Genomic DNA, 15,286 nt, shown 5'->3' with positions numbered 1-15,286 from the left:
TGGCGAGGGTTAATTTATAATGCGTGTTATCTGTCGTCTTTTAGTACGTGGTTCCTAGCTAGGATCATGATTTCCGATTTATATATAAGTATAATTGTTTTCAGATTTAGATAAGCATTTATCGATCGTAGTCAAGAGTGATCTTAGGCATTTTCATATATATATATATATATATATATATATATATATATCTACAGGCCAAAGTTTATACATATATACCAGAAGAAATCAGTGAAGGGATATCAACTCGATCATCCGTTAATGATGCTGATTAAATGTGGTTTGTGGGTTTTGTATGGTCTCCCTTTTGTTCACAAGGACACTATTCTCGTCTTCAATAGTAATGGTGTCGCCGGGCAGCCATTGAGAACAAAATTGAAAGAAACGAAAAAAATGAAAAGCAAGAGGAGGATGAAAGAAGAAGGAAGGAGAAATCAAAAGCTATCTAGCTCTGATACTATGAAAGATAATCTGTTCCGTTTTAGCTATTCATTGATTTACAAAGGCTTTAAATAGCGGAGGATGTTACAGAGTTGCTCCACATATTGTGGGATCGTATAAAATATATTTACGAGATTATATAAGTAGTTGTAACAAGAGTCTCCTATATTCTATCAAAAAATATTAATGTTCCAGTAACTAATCCATATCACAAACAAAATAATGAAACTTTTTGTAGAAAAATCCATGTCAATATATAAACCATGCATGTCTTGCATATATAGATTATATGTGCTTATTGCATTTCAAACCTTGTCAGAATACAAGTCATGTTCATACTTCCCTGAGATTCGAAATGTACTTATAGGCACACTTTAAATTTCTCTTATACCCTTAACATGTCGTCTCACAATTTATGTATCCTAGGACAATGTCTACAACCCTAACGTCTGACGATGGTTGCAACCGTTCCCATCCCAGAGTGGGTTCCCGTTAGGGTTTTCTATATATTCCTATGAGGTTTGTCTCTTAATATGTTGCTAATCAAGATGGAAGATACGAAACCCTATGATGAGGTCACAACAATTGGCCGTGCAATATATTATGTTTTGGGAGTGTCTTCTCCAGTTGGTCTTGCCTACTCCAATATATATTGGTGCTATTTGGCCGTCCAAGAGAAAGATCGTTCATTGAGATCTCAAAATCCAAATACGTAGCACTGTAAGAGAAATTTTATAAATTTTATAAATTTTGTAAAAGTTGACATGGAATATATACAAAATTTCTCTTATAACCTTAACATGTCGTCTTACAATTTATGTATCCTAGGACAATGTCTACAACCCTAACGTCTCGGGCTCCATCCAGCGAAATATGACATATGACATGGCTATATAGATTCCTTAGATGGTCATAATTATATCACTTTTTTAAGTTGTGGCCTCTTAACTTTTTCCCTATATTATATGGCATGTATATATTTGTAAAATACAAACACGTTTGAAAATATGGAGTGTTGGTAGATTAAAAAGTAATTTTTAAAAAATTTTGTCAACAAAATAGCGAAAATGTTTGGGTTAATTATAGGGACATCACAAATTAACCCACTCCTTCACAAAATAATAAAAATTTCTGAGCTTTATTAATATCCTTTTTTGGTAGAAAGAGATTCAGTAATATCTGCATACATCACTGAAAAAAATAGCGACATCGTTTTATGAAAGTCAACAACGTTCGATGGAGATAGAAACGTTCGATGGTAACAGCATTAAATCTTTGGGAAATCGCTGCCATAATATTCGCTGAAAGCTCAAACCAGTCTATAGGTGCTTCCTCTACAATCTACTCCTCCATCGTCTACCATTACCGCAACTTCTTCTACTCCTGCAGGCTCTCGAAGTATGATATTCGAAGAGCCACAATATTCGAAGGAATCGTATAACAATCCATCACTGTGTTGTCCACCATTAGTGCTTCTGCTGCTACTCCATTTATGCGGGTGTCCTGCATCCATTTCTTAATAGTAATATAAACCCTTACATATAATAAAGTAGTATGATCCAAACACCAAACTTCAAACACTAACGCATAGTTGGCGTATGCAGAAAGATGCATGGACTATTAATTGGAAAGCGCAAAACAACGTTTCAACACCACTGTTTATCTGTTCCACGAACACACAGAAAAAAAAATTAATAGAATCAACGTTATAAATAATGGAAATTAATTTAATACATTAAGTTTTCAAGCGAAAAATAAAAAAAGACTTACAAAGACGTAGATATCAATTTTGTAGATCAAAGAATATGCACTCCAAATTCCAGCGTTAACGAAACTAACTAACGACAGCCAAAATGGCATGTACGTAAAGTTCTTATTCTTCAACATTTTGTTCAATTGTTTATTGCACCAGCATAAAAATTAAAACTAATTAATCAAAACCAGAGTAATATAATAAATAGTTTAATAATCCATATCACAAGAAAGAGAGAGCTTTACCTGGGACAAGTGAAGATAGAGCCAAATGTTGAAAACGTCGCAAACAACACCCACGAAAATATGCTTGTAAGGTGAACTCCAAAATGCCAAAATAGTCATCGAATAGACAGTTGACACGAATGCAATAACAAAAATAAGAGATATCAAATCATGACCCTTCTGCACATCAAGATAGCCGTATCCTCAAAATCAATATACAATATTTAGACATATATATATAAGCATTATAAAAAAAAAGATGGAGGGACAGCTACGTACACGTGATTCGTCGTTACAATTGATCCAAAAGACAACGACATAGATAACTTCGATAACGAAACCGACGCCATTACTAGTGGAGACGAGAATACTATTACTGTCATTGTGAACAAAAGGGATACCATACAAAACCCACAAACTACATTTAGCCAGCATCAGCAACTGACGATTAACTTTATATCCCTCCACTGATTTCTTCTTGTATATTTGTATAAACCTTGGCCTGTACGTAGTACATATAGGAAAATTGCTTTTAACTCTTACACACATATATACATACACAAACCGTTGTGTAAAAAAAAAAAGAACAAGATAAAGAACTACGTATATGAGAGGGAGACCACAGTGGACAAAACATTTCCTGCATCAAGCCAGAGAAAAACTGTTAGTAAAATATGTATATAGCTAATAGCTATATTAAAATTGTGCTAATTAAATCAGTTACTCGCTCTCTTTATTTATATTTACATATATATATATATATATACACCCATAGACATAGGTAAAACGAACCGACCGACATAAATTAGGATAAGCATCTCGACCATAACGACGATTTAGTTCCATGATCACTACAACAACTACACTGATGCATGGAACCAGTACCAAATTACACTACACACGTGACACGGCTATAGATATGCGCACAAAGATAAACAACATATCGATTGCACGTAAAAGAGGGAGGGAGGGAGGGAGAGTGGACGCAGATCGTACCAATAACTCCGATGATTATACGAATATCTTTTGCATTAACCATTGCGAAAATAGATGAAGCAGACGAAGTGTAATAGAGAGGCTAATTCAACAATGTGTTTTTTTTTTCCTTTTGCGTGTGTGTGTATATGAGGGAAAAAAAGAGATTTAGTCAAGGAGTCAATATCTTTTTGGATTAATTTTCCGTGGCATATTTGTAAATCCTTTTTTTTTTGTTACCATATTTTGCTCACCGGTCACCACCACTCCTTATAAATAGATTAGAGTAGGTATAGTTATACAGGTCCTGCGTGATGTGTGGGGATGCAAAAATCAACAAATTGTTATTAAAATAAAAATTAGATATACTAGAATCTTTTTTTATTTGGTTTCCTTTTTTTTAATCTGAGCAAGGCCGGTAGAATCAGATTATCTAAACCAATCCACTTGCTAAATGTAGTTTGTGGGTTTTCTTCTAAGTTCTAATATACTTATTGAACAAAGTCTTGGTAAAATTAAAAATGTAAAAAGACAATTAAAAACTCAAAGTTGATACAAGTTGTGTTAGAAAAACAGTTTCTTTTCATCCAGAATTGTATTTCACTTAGTTAGGTTTACAGTAAAAATCGAAATGGATATAAATGAAGTTTAAAAAAAATTAAAAAAAAAATAAAAAAAGGAAAAATGTGTGGCTGTACAGCCACATTTGTTGACTAGTGTAGAATTATAAATTAGATAACCATCCAAAATATGTTATCTAATTTCAGAATTATTTGGTCGTTTTCTTTGAGCTTTGCATATGTAGAGAGGAAGAAACGAAACCGGTAGCTCGGAATGAAGAGAAATTGCCAACTTGGTGGACTTCTTGGAGCCACCAAGAATCGAGTGTTGTATCCTCTCTTACGATACCCCTACAGCTTTACCCATGGAGAAAGCAGACTATACAAATTTATTGGTACTCGCGTTCTTGATTAGCCTTCTCTTTAGTTGTTAAAGACTATACAATTTGGTATAAGGACTTGAATTATGTCAAGCATGTTGGAAGTGAATGACTTTTTAAGTATGGTAGTTGTGTGGGATTTATTTCATATTAAGAACTTGTAGCCTAAAGAACCTCTTCATGATATAAAACAAAATCCAAAAACTGAATACAAAAATATCAAAATCTTATATCTCATGTGTAACATCTAACTGTTAAAAAAAGAAAACTATAACACACTTTGCCTGATCTACCACCTAACGCACAGCGACGAGAGACAAACTTCCAGAAAAACCAAAGAGATTTAAAGAAGGAAACCATTAGGAACTTTGAATTAAGAAGAGTTAGTTGCTGATAGACCATGTCTTATACAATAGGCAATTGACCAGACCAGAGACTGCTAAGTTTTTTCAAAGATGAATTTTTTAAAAAAAACGGCTGCAAACACTAAGGACGAAGAACCTGTTACCTCTCAAATGGCGTTCACTATACATTTCTTCCTCCGGTGGTTGCCCGAAGCTTTCTTTTACGGTTCTCATGTCTCCTTCTCAGTCTTAACTCTGGAGGTTTTATTTGCACCCACGAGAGTGCCTTCCATGTCTATAGGTGCTTCCTCTACAATTAGCACATCTGCTACTCCTCCATCGTCTACCATTACCGCAACTTCTTCTACTCCTGCAGGCTCTCGAAGTATGATATTCGAAGAGCCACAATATTCGAAGGAATCGTATAACAATCCATCACTGTGTTGTCCACCATTAGTGCTTCTGCTGCTACTCCTCCATCGTTTACCATTGCCTCTGCTGCTACTCCTTCATCGTTTACCACTGCCTCTTCTGCTGCTCCATCGTTTACCATTGCCTCTGCTGCTACTCCTCCATCGTTTACCATTGCCACTTCTGCTGCTCCTCCATCGTTTATCATTGCCTCTGCTGCTACTCCTCCATCGTTTACCATTGCCTCTGCTGCTACTACTCCATCGTTTACCATTGCCTCTTCAGTTATCTCAGCAACAGCATTTTGGGGGACAGGTCTGAGCGGTATTTCAGTCATTTTGAAAAGACTGAGGACAAAAATTATCAAATAAAACCCAAACCAAAACCCAGCCTTTTCCCACCCTCTAAAACCATCTAGCATATGTTTCTTTATGCAGAGTTTGACCCATAACATCACAGTCACAGCCATAATCGCATCAGCTACTCCAAAGATATCCTTCAACTTTTTTTTTTATGCACCTTTAAAAAGAGAGGTAGAGTTATGTACCAGTTTGGTAACTGAGACGACGACCAAGTATATCGAGAGAAGTAACCCAATCCCAACAAAACCTAATGCACTTGCCTTCTCCTCGATGTCACTAGAGATATAAACAAACCAAGTAATGACGGCGATGCTTCCCACAGCATTGAGGAAACTGTTAAAAACCCTGTATTTCGCCACCCACTCTTTAAGCCATATTCTTGCATTGTCGTAGCCATCTACAAACCAAACTGTAGCTCCGCGGAGGAGTAGCAAGCTACAAATGACCATCGCAGTTACCAACGAGATGCTCCAGTGTCCAATCTTTACGGCGCACAAGAAAGCCAAGCCGAAACAGATGCTTGCGAGTGAAACAAGTGCCTCCGGGTGGAAGAACAGGAATCTGATCCCATATTCCACGTTTACCAAAAGTCCTTCGGGAAAAGCCTGTAAGCACGGAGGAAGAGTAGCTTCACATTCTTCTGTAACTCCGCCAACAACAACAGCAACATCTCCTTCTGTACCTCCGCCCACAACAACAGCTACACCTCCTTCACCAGCATGAACAGCTCTTAGCGGTATACTCGTCATTTTGAATAAATCCAGGACAAAAGAGATCACATAAAATCCAACCCATAGACCAGTTATTGCCCCCCGCCCCCACTCAGACCTTTAAGGGTTTCGTGGCGTTTCGTGATCCAAACCATAAAATTCACAGCCATTACTCCATCGGCGAATCCGAATATATCGTTAGTGCCGAATAACTTGGACACTACGGCGGTAAACAAGTACATCAAGAGAAGTAACCCAATCATAAAGAAACCGAGATTCTTCTTCTCCTCCTCGATCTCATTAGAGAGAAAAACAAACCCAGTAATAACGGCGATGCTTCCCAAAGCTTTGATGCAGTTGTTCGTAACCCTATAGTTCGTCACCCACGCGTTAACCCAATTTCTTGCATAGTCGTAGCCGGCTACAAACCAAATTGCAGTTCCGAAGAGGATAAGCAAGCCACAAATCATCAGCGGCGCTATCATCAATATAGTCCAATGTGCGATCTTTGCGGTGCAAAAGAAAGCAAGACAAAGGCAGATGATTCCGACTATGAGATGTACCTCTGGGTGGAAGAACGCGAATTTGATACAGTACTCAATGTTTACTAAAAGTCCCTCGGGAAACTGATGAAAGATCGGAGGAAGATCAGATTCACCTTCTTCAGCTACTCCGCCAACAACAGCAAAACCTCCTCCACCGGCAACATTAGGAGCATCGATCATCTCAGCATTATCCATTTTTCTTGGTAAACAGTTAGGCTAACGACATGTGTGTTTAAGAACAGATACAGAGAGCGAGAGCGAGAGGTAGGAGAAGACAGAGGAAAGAGAGCGAGAGGTTAGGGACGAGAGAGGAAAGAGAGAGAGAGAGAGAGAGAGAGAGAGAGAGAGAGAGAGAGAGGAGTGAGGGAAGAGCGTTTTTTTTGTTTTCTTTGGCTTTTCTTTGGTGGTGTGTAGATTAAAAATATCTGATTGAAATATATATCTAACTAACTGTCTAATTTAATTAATGAGTAGAATTTACATATATGGCCTAGGTTATGACTACAAATAAATAAGATAATCAAAAAGTTAAACCATACATATTCTTTTTCAAAAGAAAAAGGACTTGATACAAATTTTGGACGGTATCGACTGTATTCATTTTGTACCATGCACACGTACAATGTTATTTTAAAAAATGACAAATTTGATAATATTGTTATGATTGTTCTATCTGTTTTTAAGCTATTATAATAATATGTCTGATCCCCAAAAAGTAAAATATACGGTACGTGACAGGATCACGTCAATAGAACGGTCAAGTCTTGGATTATAGTATAAAAACTTCGTTGCCAATTGAGCAATTCCCTCATTGCCTATTAGTTTATTTTATTTACATGGTATTAAAATCCTGGTTCGTATTTATCGACAATAAAGTATAAGCATTAAGCATCCCTTCATTTGGTAGTTTCAAACCGGTTATCGAATAGAGCGGACCGATGGACATGAAAAGCTTGTAATTCAGTAACCGGTTCAGATTGGTTCGGACGGACAAATATTTGCAGTTTACACCAATTTCAATCAGATATTTTTAATTGGTATTTAATTAAAAATATCTGATTGAAATACCAATTTTTAATTCACATTTTCACTTGTTGAACTCTAGAAAACTTGACATAATCTATTCTTTCATTTCAAACAACAATTATCCATATATATATATGTATATATGTATCTCAATTAGTTAGGAAATAAAATGAAAATAAAGCCTAGTTGGTTAAGTAATGTAAGAAATTAATATGTAAGTTGTCAGAACTTTGGTTAATGAATAGTTGAAATTGAGCCAAAAAAAAAAAATGAAAATGAAGCAAAGTTAGTCATTGGATATATATGATGAATAATAATTTGATGCATGGATTGGTGACAGATTATTTATACCCAATCATCATGGACCTGTACCGAACCTACCCAGTAAGAAGGAGTGGGTGACTGGTGCAACAAAAAAAGTCACTATCTTCTTTTTTTTGAAAAATAAACTTTGTGGGCTTAATTGATGTTTTCATGAGTCACAGTGTCACACTATCTCTACACATACATTTACTTATATATAAATAAAATAAATAAATATATAGCACTCTAATTTGTTTCACAAGAAATAGAGATCCACGTATGACAATACAACAGCGAGGGGTAAACGTTACAACATGAGCTTAAAAAAGCTTTCACGTTCTTCCTTCTTTAAACTTGGAATTTTAGATATATGAAAACGACGTAGTACCACGTTAGAAACCAGTCCAAGCCCCAAATTTTAAAGAAAACAAACACTTTACATTCTCTAGCGATTCAAAACGCCGTCGTATCTTATCACTTGATCAACGTAGAGATAGCGAGACAGTTACTAACCATCTTCGTAAGCTTGCCGCCCACGTCAGTCAACGGGTTAGGCTCTCCCGCTTCTTCGAAGCCGTCGTTGCACGTGCTGTAGTCCGTCATCGCCGCGCTCAAGTTAGTGTTAACGGTGGCAAAGTCACGTGACTTAACGGCGTTAGTCGCGTCTTCCAAATTCGCAAGGGCGTCGTCGTACAGTTCCTTGCAATCATCCGCGGCTACTTTTTCTACGATGGCCATCGCCGCTCTGGTCGCGTTGACCGAAGCTTGGATCGCGAGAACGAGGACGGAGGACACGTCTGGTTTCAGCTGAGCGGTTAACAGAGGACTAACGGAGGATTCGCATAACGGAGGGAAGTCGGTTTTGCCGCAGATGGTTTTGATCTCCGGAGACAACAATGGCGTATTCAAAATGTTTTTGGCCAAACTCAAAACGTCGATTCCAGATAGTGCAGATGGAGAAGTAGAAGAAGAAGTCTCGAGATCATCTTCCTCAGACGGTGGATTCGAGTCCTCTGGTGACGCCGCGGGGGAGTCGATGTCTGACTCCGCCGGAGTGGGAGCTTCAGGTGACGCTGCGGGGGAGTCGATGATGTCTGACTCCGTCGGAGTGGGAGATTGAGGTGATGCGGCGGGAGAGTCTATATCTGCCTCAGCCGGGGTGGGAGCTTCAGGTGATGCTGCGGGATAGTCTTCTATATCTGTCTCATCAGCCGGAGAATAAGCCGGACTAGTGATCGGATTCATAACTTCGGGTCCCGGAGCTGGTGCAGGAGATGGAGATTCTGATTCGGAGGAAGGTGGAAACACATGGAGTAGAGATCTCGAGCCGACGTATTTGGATTCTACGGGGGTTATAAAGATCGTGGCCAAAGTAGAAACCGTGACGATCACGATGATGCGAAGAAAGGTTTTATTCGACTCCATTTTTTTTTTCTTTTTTTCTCTTCCGTTGAGAAAGAAGAAGAAAAAAAGAAAAAAAAAAGTTTAGGTTTATGAAAGATAAAAAGGGAACAAATAGATGAAAAAATGGAAAAAAAATAGTATGGGGATTGGATGAACGTAAATGGCGGCGATTCAATTTTCCAAATTGTAACATTCGTGTTTTCTTAAAACAGGGGTACTTACTAATTAAAATGTGAAGTTTTTTGCGATAAAGTAGGTCAACACGTCAACTTAACCTTTTAACGTATCTTGTATTTAAAAATTTAAACCTTTTTATTCCTTTATTCAATCCAAAATCTAAATTCTAAAAGTATGGCTTTAAAAAACATAGCTATTACCATTTCAAATTTTCTTCCTTTAATCACTAGTTGTAGACCTTTTTTGGAAAAACAATTGAACACGTTAGTTTGAGATTTTTTACTCTAAAAATTTTATAATGTATGAAAACAGTGTTTTATCGGACTTATTTGAATAGTACCGTTTAATCGAAAATCAGCTTAGTTGGACTTCAAGTCATCAGATACATTTGAAATTTGAAACTAATAAGAATTCTACAATATACAACAACTTCCTTTTTTTTGTAAAGTTGGAATACACGCGCCCTTTATTTTTTTGGCTTTGTTATACTAAAAATGGACAATAAAAAGTACTAGTACTTTAACTAAGGTAAAAAGAAAAAAAACTTTGAGATTAATTACCATAGTAATAATTAGATAGGAAGCAACGTAGAAGGTCACTCTGTTGTACTCAACACTCTGCTCTGCTGCAGACGGTAGCTTGTCTTCAATGAACGGTATCTGGTGGGTTAAAGAGTAGACAATCTGAGTGTAGATCTAGAGCAGGGGATAATCATCCATGGAGTATGACCAACAAGGACTCTTTTGCTTTTTTTGTTTGGTTCATAGACTAGAAGTCGATCAAGACATATGTTATTATCTTTAGCAATGTTTATGTTTTATTTAATTTAGACAGTAATTAGAGGAAACCAAATTCTGTGAGAGTAGAGACATGTTGTATAGTGTCTTACTTTTGAAGAGATTAATGGATTTCTTGGTGACGTACGTCTTAAGCACTTTTCTGTTTCGTCTTTGTTTTACCTTAAAAACCATCACCATTTCAAATGTATCTTCCTTTTCCCTTAAGAGTTCTTAGAGAAATGTAGTGTTAAGAGAAATTGTTATATGGTAATAACTTTTAAATATCTAAACTTATGAAGAAATGAAAGGGAAAAACGTTAATTTTGTTAGTTTACAAGCTAGTCCGACATTATGAATGAATTTCATATAATATTGTTAAAGTTTTGATTAGGAATTTTTGTCTTGTAGTTCTAAAGTACGAAAAATCGGCACATTTAAAAATAAATTTACTTTACTAGTACTAAAGAGTAAAGACAAAATGGGCTTTGGTGGATTTAAAAAAAATAAATTTAAAATATTATTAAAAAAGAGTTGGAAACGTTATTCGCAATTGTGGATTTTACTATTTTAAAAAGAGTAAAATCAAGAACCACCACACACTGTTGTTGTTTATTTTTTTACCTTCTTATTAATACTGAAAACGGATCTTTTACTCTCTGGCCCTTGGTAAGAAGTTTGACTTTACCGTGGTAATTAAATAATAGATGGGAGGGAGGCAACGTCGAAACATCACTCTTCTGTACGTAGAGTCGTAGACTGTAACGCTGTAGCTGTCAACAAAAAAAGCAACAGAGGAATCAAACACATCTATTCTTAATTAAAAAAACATTAATTAATGTTTATGTATATTAAACAATACTATGCCATTTGCCGCTTTAAGGAAGTTGAGAAGAAGAGACTAGAAAGAGAGAGAGAGAACCAAAAAAAAAAAAAGAGGTTTTGCATTTTCCAAAGATGGACGTTTCGCCGGCGATATGCGACCAAAATGTCCCGGCGGAAAACACGGAGGAGAACGAGGAAGATGAAGATTTGTGCCGGATTTTTCGATCACCGGAGGAACCAGGAAACCCATTGAGGTATCCGTGTTTATGTCGTGGGTCTATCAAGTATGTCCACCAAGATTGTCTTCGTCTTTGGTTGAATCGTCGCGGACACAAGAAATGCGAGGTTATTTGCTTACTTTACCCTTTTCCAACAACTTTGTTTCTATCAAGGGTTTTGAGGTTTTGACATTAATTGCTGGGTTTTAAGGGTTTTAGCGATTTCTCTCTATTTTTTTTGTTTTGTGGGTCTGAAGAAGAAATCTCTGGTGCAAGGTTTTGACTTGGCTGATTTTAGGGTTTAACATTAATGTCGAGTTTGTGGTTTTTAATTTCTACTCTCTGTTGTAGGAAGAATCTTGCAACACATATATGTCTAAAATCCCCTCTCTGTTTCCACCCTCAGGTTTGTGGGCGTAGCTACTCATTTGTTCCGGTTTATTCAGAGAATGCTCCGGAGAGGCTTCCCTTTAACGAATTTGTGACTGGAGTGTTATTGAGAGCTGTACGTTACTTGAAATTGATTGTTCCTTGGATTCTTGTGATTCTCTTCAACACCTACTGCTACTCCTTGCATCCTTTGGGCCGAGAATCTGCTGCTGAGTTCCAGAATGGTTTTTGGATGTCTCCCAAGTCGGCTTCTTTGTGTGCTGGTCTGCTGTACAACCTTATGATCGTGTGTTTTATGACCACTGTCACTCTTCTTAGGATGGAGGTAGGAGATCTCAATCTCATGAGATTTCCTGATGGGGTTCACGCTGAGAATCTTCTTCACCTACTAGTACTACAAGGACCTATTGGTGAAGTTGTCAAAATCTTAGGGAAATATATGAAGATCCTTTGTGATTGGTATTTTGTGAAATTCATCCGTCTCTTCGGCCAACCTCATGGATTACTACTATTTGTTCCTCAAAATGTGCCACTTCATGAATTTGGGGTTATCCGGAGGCTCCTTTTCTTTATGGATGATGATGCCTTTGCTGTAAGTTCCCAATTTGATTTTATCTTTCTACTTCATCAATTCTCTTAACTAGCTTAATAAACATAATAAAGAATGTTGAGTTACAAGTTCTGTTTGTATCCCCTATAGGGTCTTGCCATCAGCGTCTATGTGCCTATCCTCTTTGTTCTTCTGCCGTTTTCGATTGGATGGATTGTAATAGCAACTGTTGGAGGCAGCTACTTACCTGGAAACTCGCCTGTTACTCTTGGTTACATAATCATGCTGTCAACTTCCTTTCCAGCCATAGTCAGGTGGTTTTCCCTCGGATTTCACTTCAGAACAGTGATATTGCCATGTCTCTTGTGGGTTTTCTCAGTAGAAGCCTGCAAAAAGCTGTTTTTCATTAAGGATTGCTTCGTCTTGTACTTTAAAATTGGTGTTCTGCCTTGGGTACTTGGATGTTGGCTTGAAATCTGCACCTCCCCTTTGTTTGGAACCACAATGTCCCAGAGGTTTGAGATTCTTTCACAATTCCCAGCCATGATGATCATACGCTGGTGGTCAGGAATCTTCTGTTTGATGATAGCTTTCAGTTACATAGAACTTATCCAGGAGGTAATAGATTTCAATTGTGTTTGATACCAACAGAGCCTTACTCTTATATCATATATTCCCTCATTCTCTTCTTCTTTTGGCAGATCATTCATAAACGAGCCTATTGGTATCTCCTAGATGTCACAGATCCAGACTACAAGATCACCAAACTGAATCTTGAATACACTTTCTTTGTGTTTGCGTCTCATGGGGTATTGTTGGTGATTTTGTTTCACTTGCCAATGAAAGCAATTACACTTATCAGCCCATCATTTTTCCCTCTTGAGTTATGGTAAGTTTTCTGCGTTTGTTTCCCTCTCAACCTTTTACCTTTATATCATTTCTAATTTCTTGTACATTGAACCAAACACAGGGTCACCGACGAAATGCCTTTTGTTGGTGTATACGTAGTTTATTTCAATCTACTACCATCCGTCTCCCATTGGTTAATCGAACTAGTTAAACCAGTTTTCCGACTCATAATTCACAACTGGCTTATCACTGTTAGTTCTTGGCTTCAGCTAAGTGATTTCTTGATGGTAGTGCCTCCACCAAGAAGGGAGTTCAATGATAATTCATGGGTTTTATTGTATTCCATAGCTGAGGGCTCTGTGGTCATTTCGCATAATTCTCAGAATGCTGAAGAAGATATTAAAGACCAAAGAGATGACAGGTAATTAACTGATATAACAAACTTTTAATAATTTATAGAATTGTTCTGATAAGTTGCAGTTTTAGGTTTCTGCCGAGGATTGCACTGATGTTGGTGCTAGCTGCTTTGAGCCTGTTCCTCTTTAGTACAGCCTTCATGGCTTTGCCAATTTTGTTGGGGAGAGTATTCTTTGACTCTATCTCATTCATCAGGATAAGATTTGGAATCAAACATGACGGTGTGTCGTAGTTTCTTCATCTTGTTTCTTATATATAGACCTTTCTATCTTCTTCCCCCTCTTCTTTACCTTCTTCTAACCTTTTCAGTCTCTCTTTGGAACTCTCGTGATTGTAGATTTATGTGCTTTTTGGATTGGATGTCATATTCTGCGAAGAATCTATATCAGCACTTGCTTTGTATCTGATCATATTCAGAAGGGAAGAACGAATTTGCTTCTCGGATATATCTTGATACGGACAAGAAATGGCCTGTTATTCTCCATCTGGGTAAGAAAAAACTTCCATTTCCACCAAAACCTCTTGGGAAGTATATATGACTTCTAAAACCTTTTGCAAACTCTGATGAACAGATCTCTTTCATACCGGGATTGCTTGGTCTACTTATCGATCTTATGATCATCATCCCATCACGAGTGCCACTAAATGAATCAGCGGTTTACTTCTTGATCCAAGATTAGTTAATTGGGGTAGTGGTGCTTCACATATGGACCTTTCTGGTAAGAAAATCATTAAACGATGATTTAAACAAGGACGGATCGATGTTTTTTTCTACTGCAGAGCAACTTAATAGATTTGCTTTTTCTTCCTTTATCTCATAGACAATGTTCACACCAGTCAGCTGTTTTGCGACTAAGGCATGGCGGGGGAAGTTTGAGAGAATCAGAACCGTGGGAATCAATAGACTTCCTTCAATGTGGCTGCTTAGAGATGTAATTGGTTCCATCATAAACACACTTCTAACTACGCTCTCCATCCCTTACCTGCTTGCCAAGGCTCTGTTCCCATTGCTTGGATATCCCCAAATCATCAACTCAGCTGTCGAACGGTTTATTTGGCCGGCGTTATTAGCTCTGATCACGGTCTGGTTAATGGCGAAGCTAACACGTGATGTCGTTATCTACCTTCACCGATTGGTCTTCAATGAACGGTATCTGGTAGGTGAAAGAGTGGGCAATCTGACTGAAGAAGATGTAGAGCAAGGGAGATAATCATCCATGGAGGAGTATGACCAACAAGGACTCTTTTTGCTTTTTGTTCATAGACAAGTCAATATGCATGTTATTATAATCTTTAGGTTTCTCACTTTGACAGTAATTAGAGGAAACCAAATTTTGAGAGTAGACATGTTGTATAGTTTCTTTTTTTTTGAACAAGATATATATGGAATTCTTGTTGACGTACGTCTTTAACATTTCAATTTTCCTTCCTTTTAAATATGCGTTCTATTTTGTTGCTCTCAAAGTTATTTTTAGAGAAAAGTAGTATTAAGAGAAACTGTTATATATGGTAATCACTTAATATCTATACAGATGGAGAAATGAAATAAGAAAAGAAGTTAGTTTGTTAATGGCAAAAGACTCACTTTATAATAAAAACGTACTTTTTACTCTGGTAAAAGTGTGACTTGACCGTGGTAATTAATA

At 37.2% G+C, this 15,286-nt stretch overlaps 4 protein-coding genes across 5 annotated transcripts; 2 read left to right on the top strand and 2 right to left on the bottom strand.

Moving 5' to 3' along the window:
• Positions 1 to 1,584: 1,584 nt before the first annotated feature.
• On the bottom strand, positions 1,585 to 3,519 carry LOC147920085 (bidirectional sugar transporter SWEET8-like). Of its 2 annotated transcripts, XM_087502070.1 has the most exons (7): positions 3,415 to 3,519; positions 3,022 to 3,058; positions 2,698 to 2,920; positions 2,440 to 2,598; positions 2,212 to 2,319; positions 2,027 to 2,104; positions 1,585 to 1,944 (listed from the first exon to the last, which is right to left on the bottom strand). In XM_087502070.1, the coding sequence occupies exons 1-7, from the start codon at positions 3,455 to 3,457 to the stop codon at positions 1,819 to 1,821; spliced, it is 774 nt and encodes a 257-aa protein (XP_087358196.1). In that variant the 5' UTR covers positions 3,458 to 3,519; the 3' UTR covers positions 1,585 to 1,818. The 2 variants fall into 2 exon arrangements, with proteins under 2 accessions (XP_087358196.1, XP_087358197.1); XM_087502071.1 differs by having other exon boundaries at positions 1,803 to 2,104.
• A 4,733-nt stretch (positions 3,520 to 8,252) lies between these two features.
• On the bottom strand, positions 8,253 to 9,590 carry LOC104764369 (uncharacterized). The gene has a single exon (XM_010487887.2). It carries the CDS (start codon positions 9,457 to 9,459, stop codon positions 8,509 to 8,511), a length of 951 nt encoding a protein of 316 aa, XP_010486189.2. The 5' UTR covers positions 9,460 to 9,590; the 3' UTR covers positions 8,253 to 8,508.
• Positions 9,591 to 11,254: 1,664 nt separating this feature from the next.
• LOC104764368 (putative E3 ubiquitin ligase SUD1) lies at positions 11,255 to 15,077 on the top strand. The gene is made up of 9 exons (XM_019241225.2): positions 11,255 to 11,561; positions 11,841 to 12,416; positions 12,525 to 12,992; positions 13,076 to 13,263; positions 13,345 to 13,644; positions 13,710 to 13,861; positions 13,978 to 14,129; positions 14,213 to 14,359; positions 14,462 to 15,077. The coding sequence occupies exons 1-8, from the start codon at positions 11,349 to 11,351 to the stop codon at positions 14,318 to 14,320; spliced, it is 2,157 nt and encodes a 718-aa protein (XP_019096770.2). The 5' UTR covers positions 11,255 to 11,348; the 3' UTR covers positions 14,321 to 14,359; positions 14,462 to 15,077.
• Positions 14,465 to 14,851, top strand: LOC147920084 (putative E3 ubiquitin ligase SUD1). The gene has a single exon (XM_087503126.1). The coding sequence runs from the start codon at positions 14,465 to 14,467 to the stop codon at positions 14,849 to 14,851; it is 387 nt and encodes a 128-aa protein (XP_087359252.1).
• Positions 15,078 to 15,286: the final 209 nt, after the last annotated feature.

This window comes from Camelina sativa, chromosome 19 (genome assembly GCF_030686135.1).
Source record: "Camelina sativa cultivar CO46 ecotype springtype chromosome 19, ASM3068613v1".
NCBI classification, from domain to species: Eukaryota; Viridiplantae; Streptophyta; class Magnoliopsida; order Brassicales; family Brassicaceae; genus Camelina; species Camelina sativa.
This window is presented reverse-complemented; position numbering and strand designations above follow the sequence as displayed.

Excerpts from the sequence above, each read along its gene's own strand:
- LOC147920085 (XM_087502070.1), bottom strand. The coding sequence starts at position 3,457 with ATGGTTAATGCAAAAGATATTCGTATAATCATCGGAGTTATTG. Across the intron at positions 2,599-2,697 it reads ATTGTAACGACGAATCACGT|AAGGGTCATGATTTGATATC; the intron begins GTACGTAGCTGT and ends CTTGATGTGCAG. Across the intron at positions 1,945-2,026 it reads TCTGCATACGCCAACTATGC|GACACCCGCATAAATGGAGT; the intron begins GTTAGTGTTTGA and ends AAATGGATGCAG.
- LOC104764369 (XM_010487887.2), bottom strand. The coding sequence starts at position 9,459 with ATGGAGTCGAATAAAACCTTTCTTCGCATCATCGTGATCGTCACGGTT.
- LOC104764368 (XM_019241225.2), top strand. The coding sequence starts at position 11,349 with ATGGACGTTTCGCCGGCGATATGCGACCAAAATGTCCCGGCGGAAAAC. Across the intron at positions 11,562-11,840 it reads GCGGACACAAGAAATGCGAG|GTTTGTGGGCGTAGCTACTC; the intron begins GTTATTTGCTTA and ends TTCCACCCTCAG. Across the intron at positions 13,264-13,344 it reads TTTTTCCCTCTTGAGTTATG|GGTCACCGACGAAATGCCTT; the intron begins GTAAGTTTTCTG and ends AACCAAACACAG.
- LOC147920084 (XM_087503126.1), top strand. The coding sequence starts at position 14,465 with ATGTTCACACCAGTCAGCTGTTTTGCGACTAAGGCATGGCGGGGGAAG.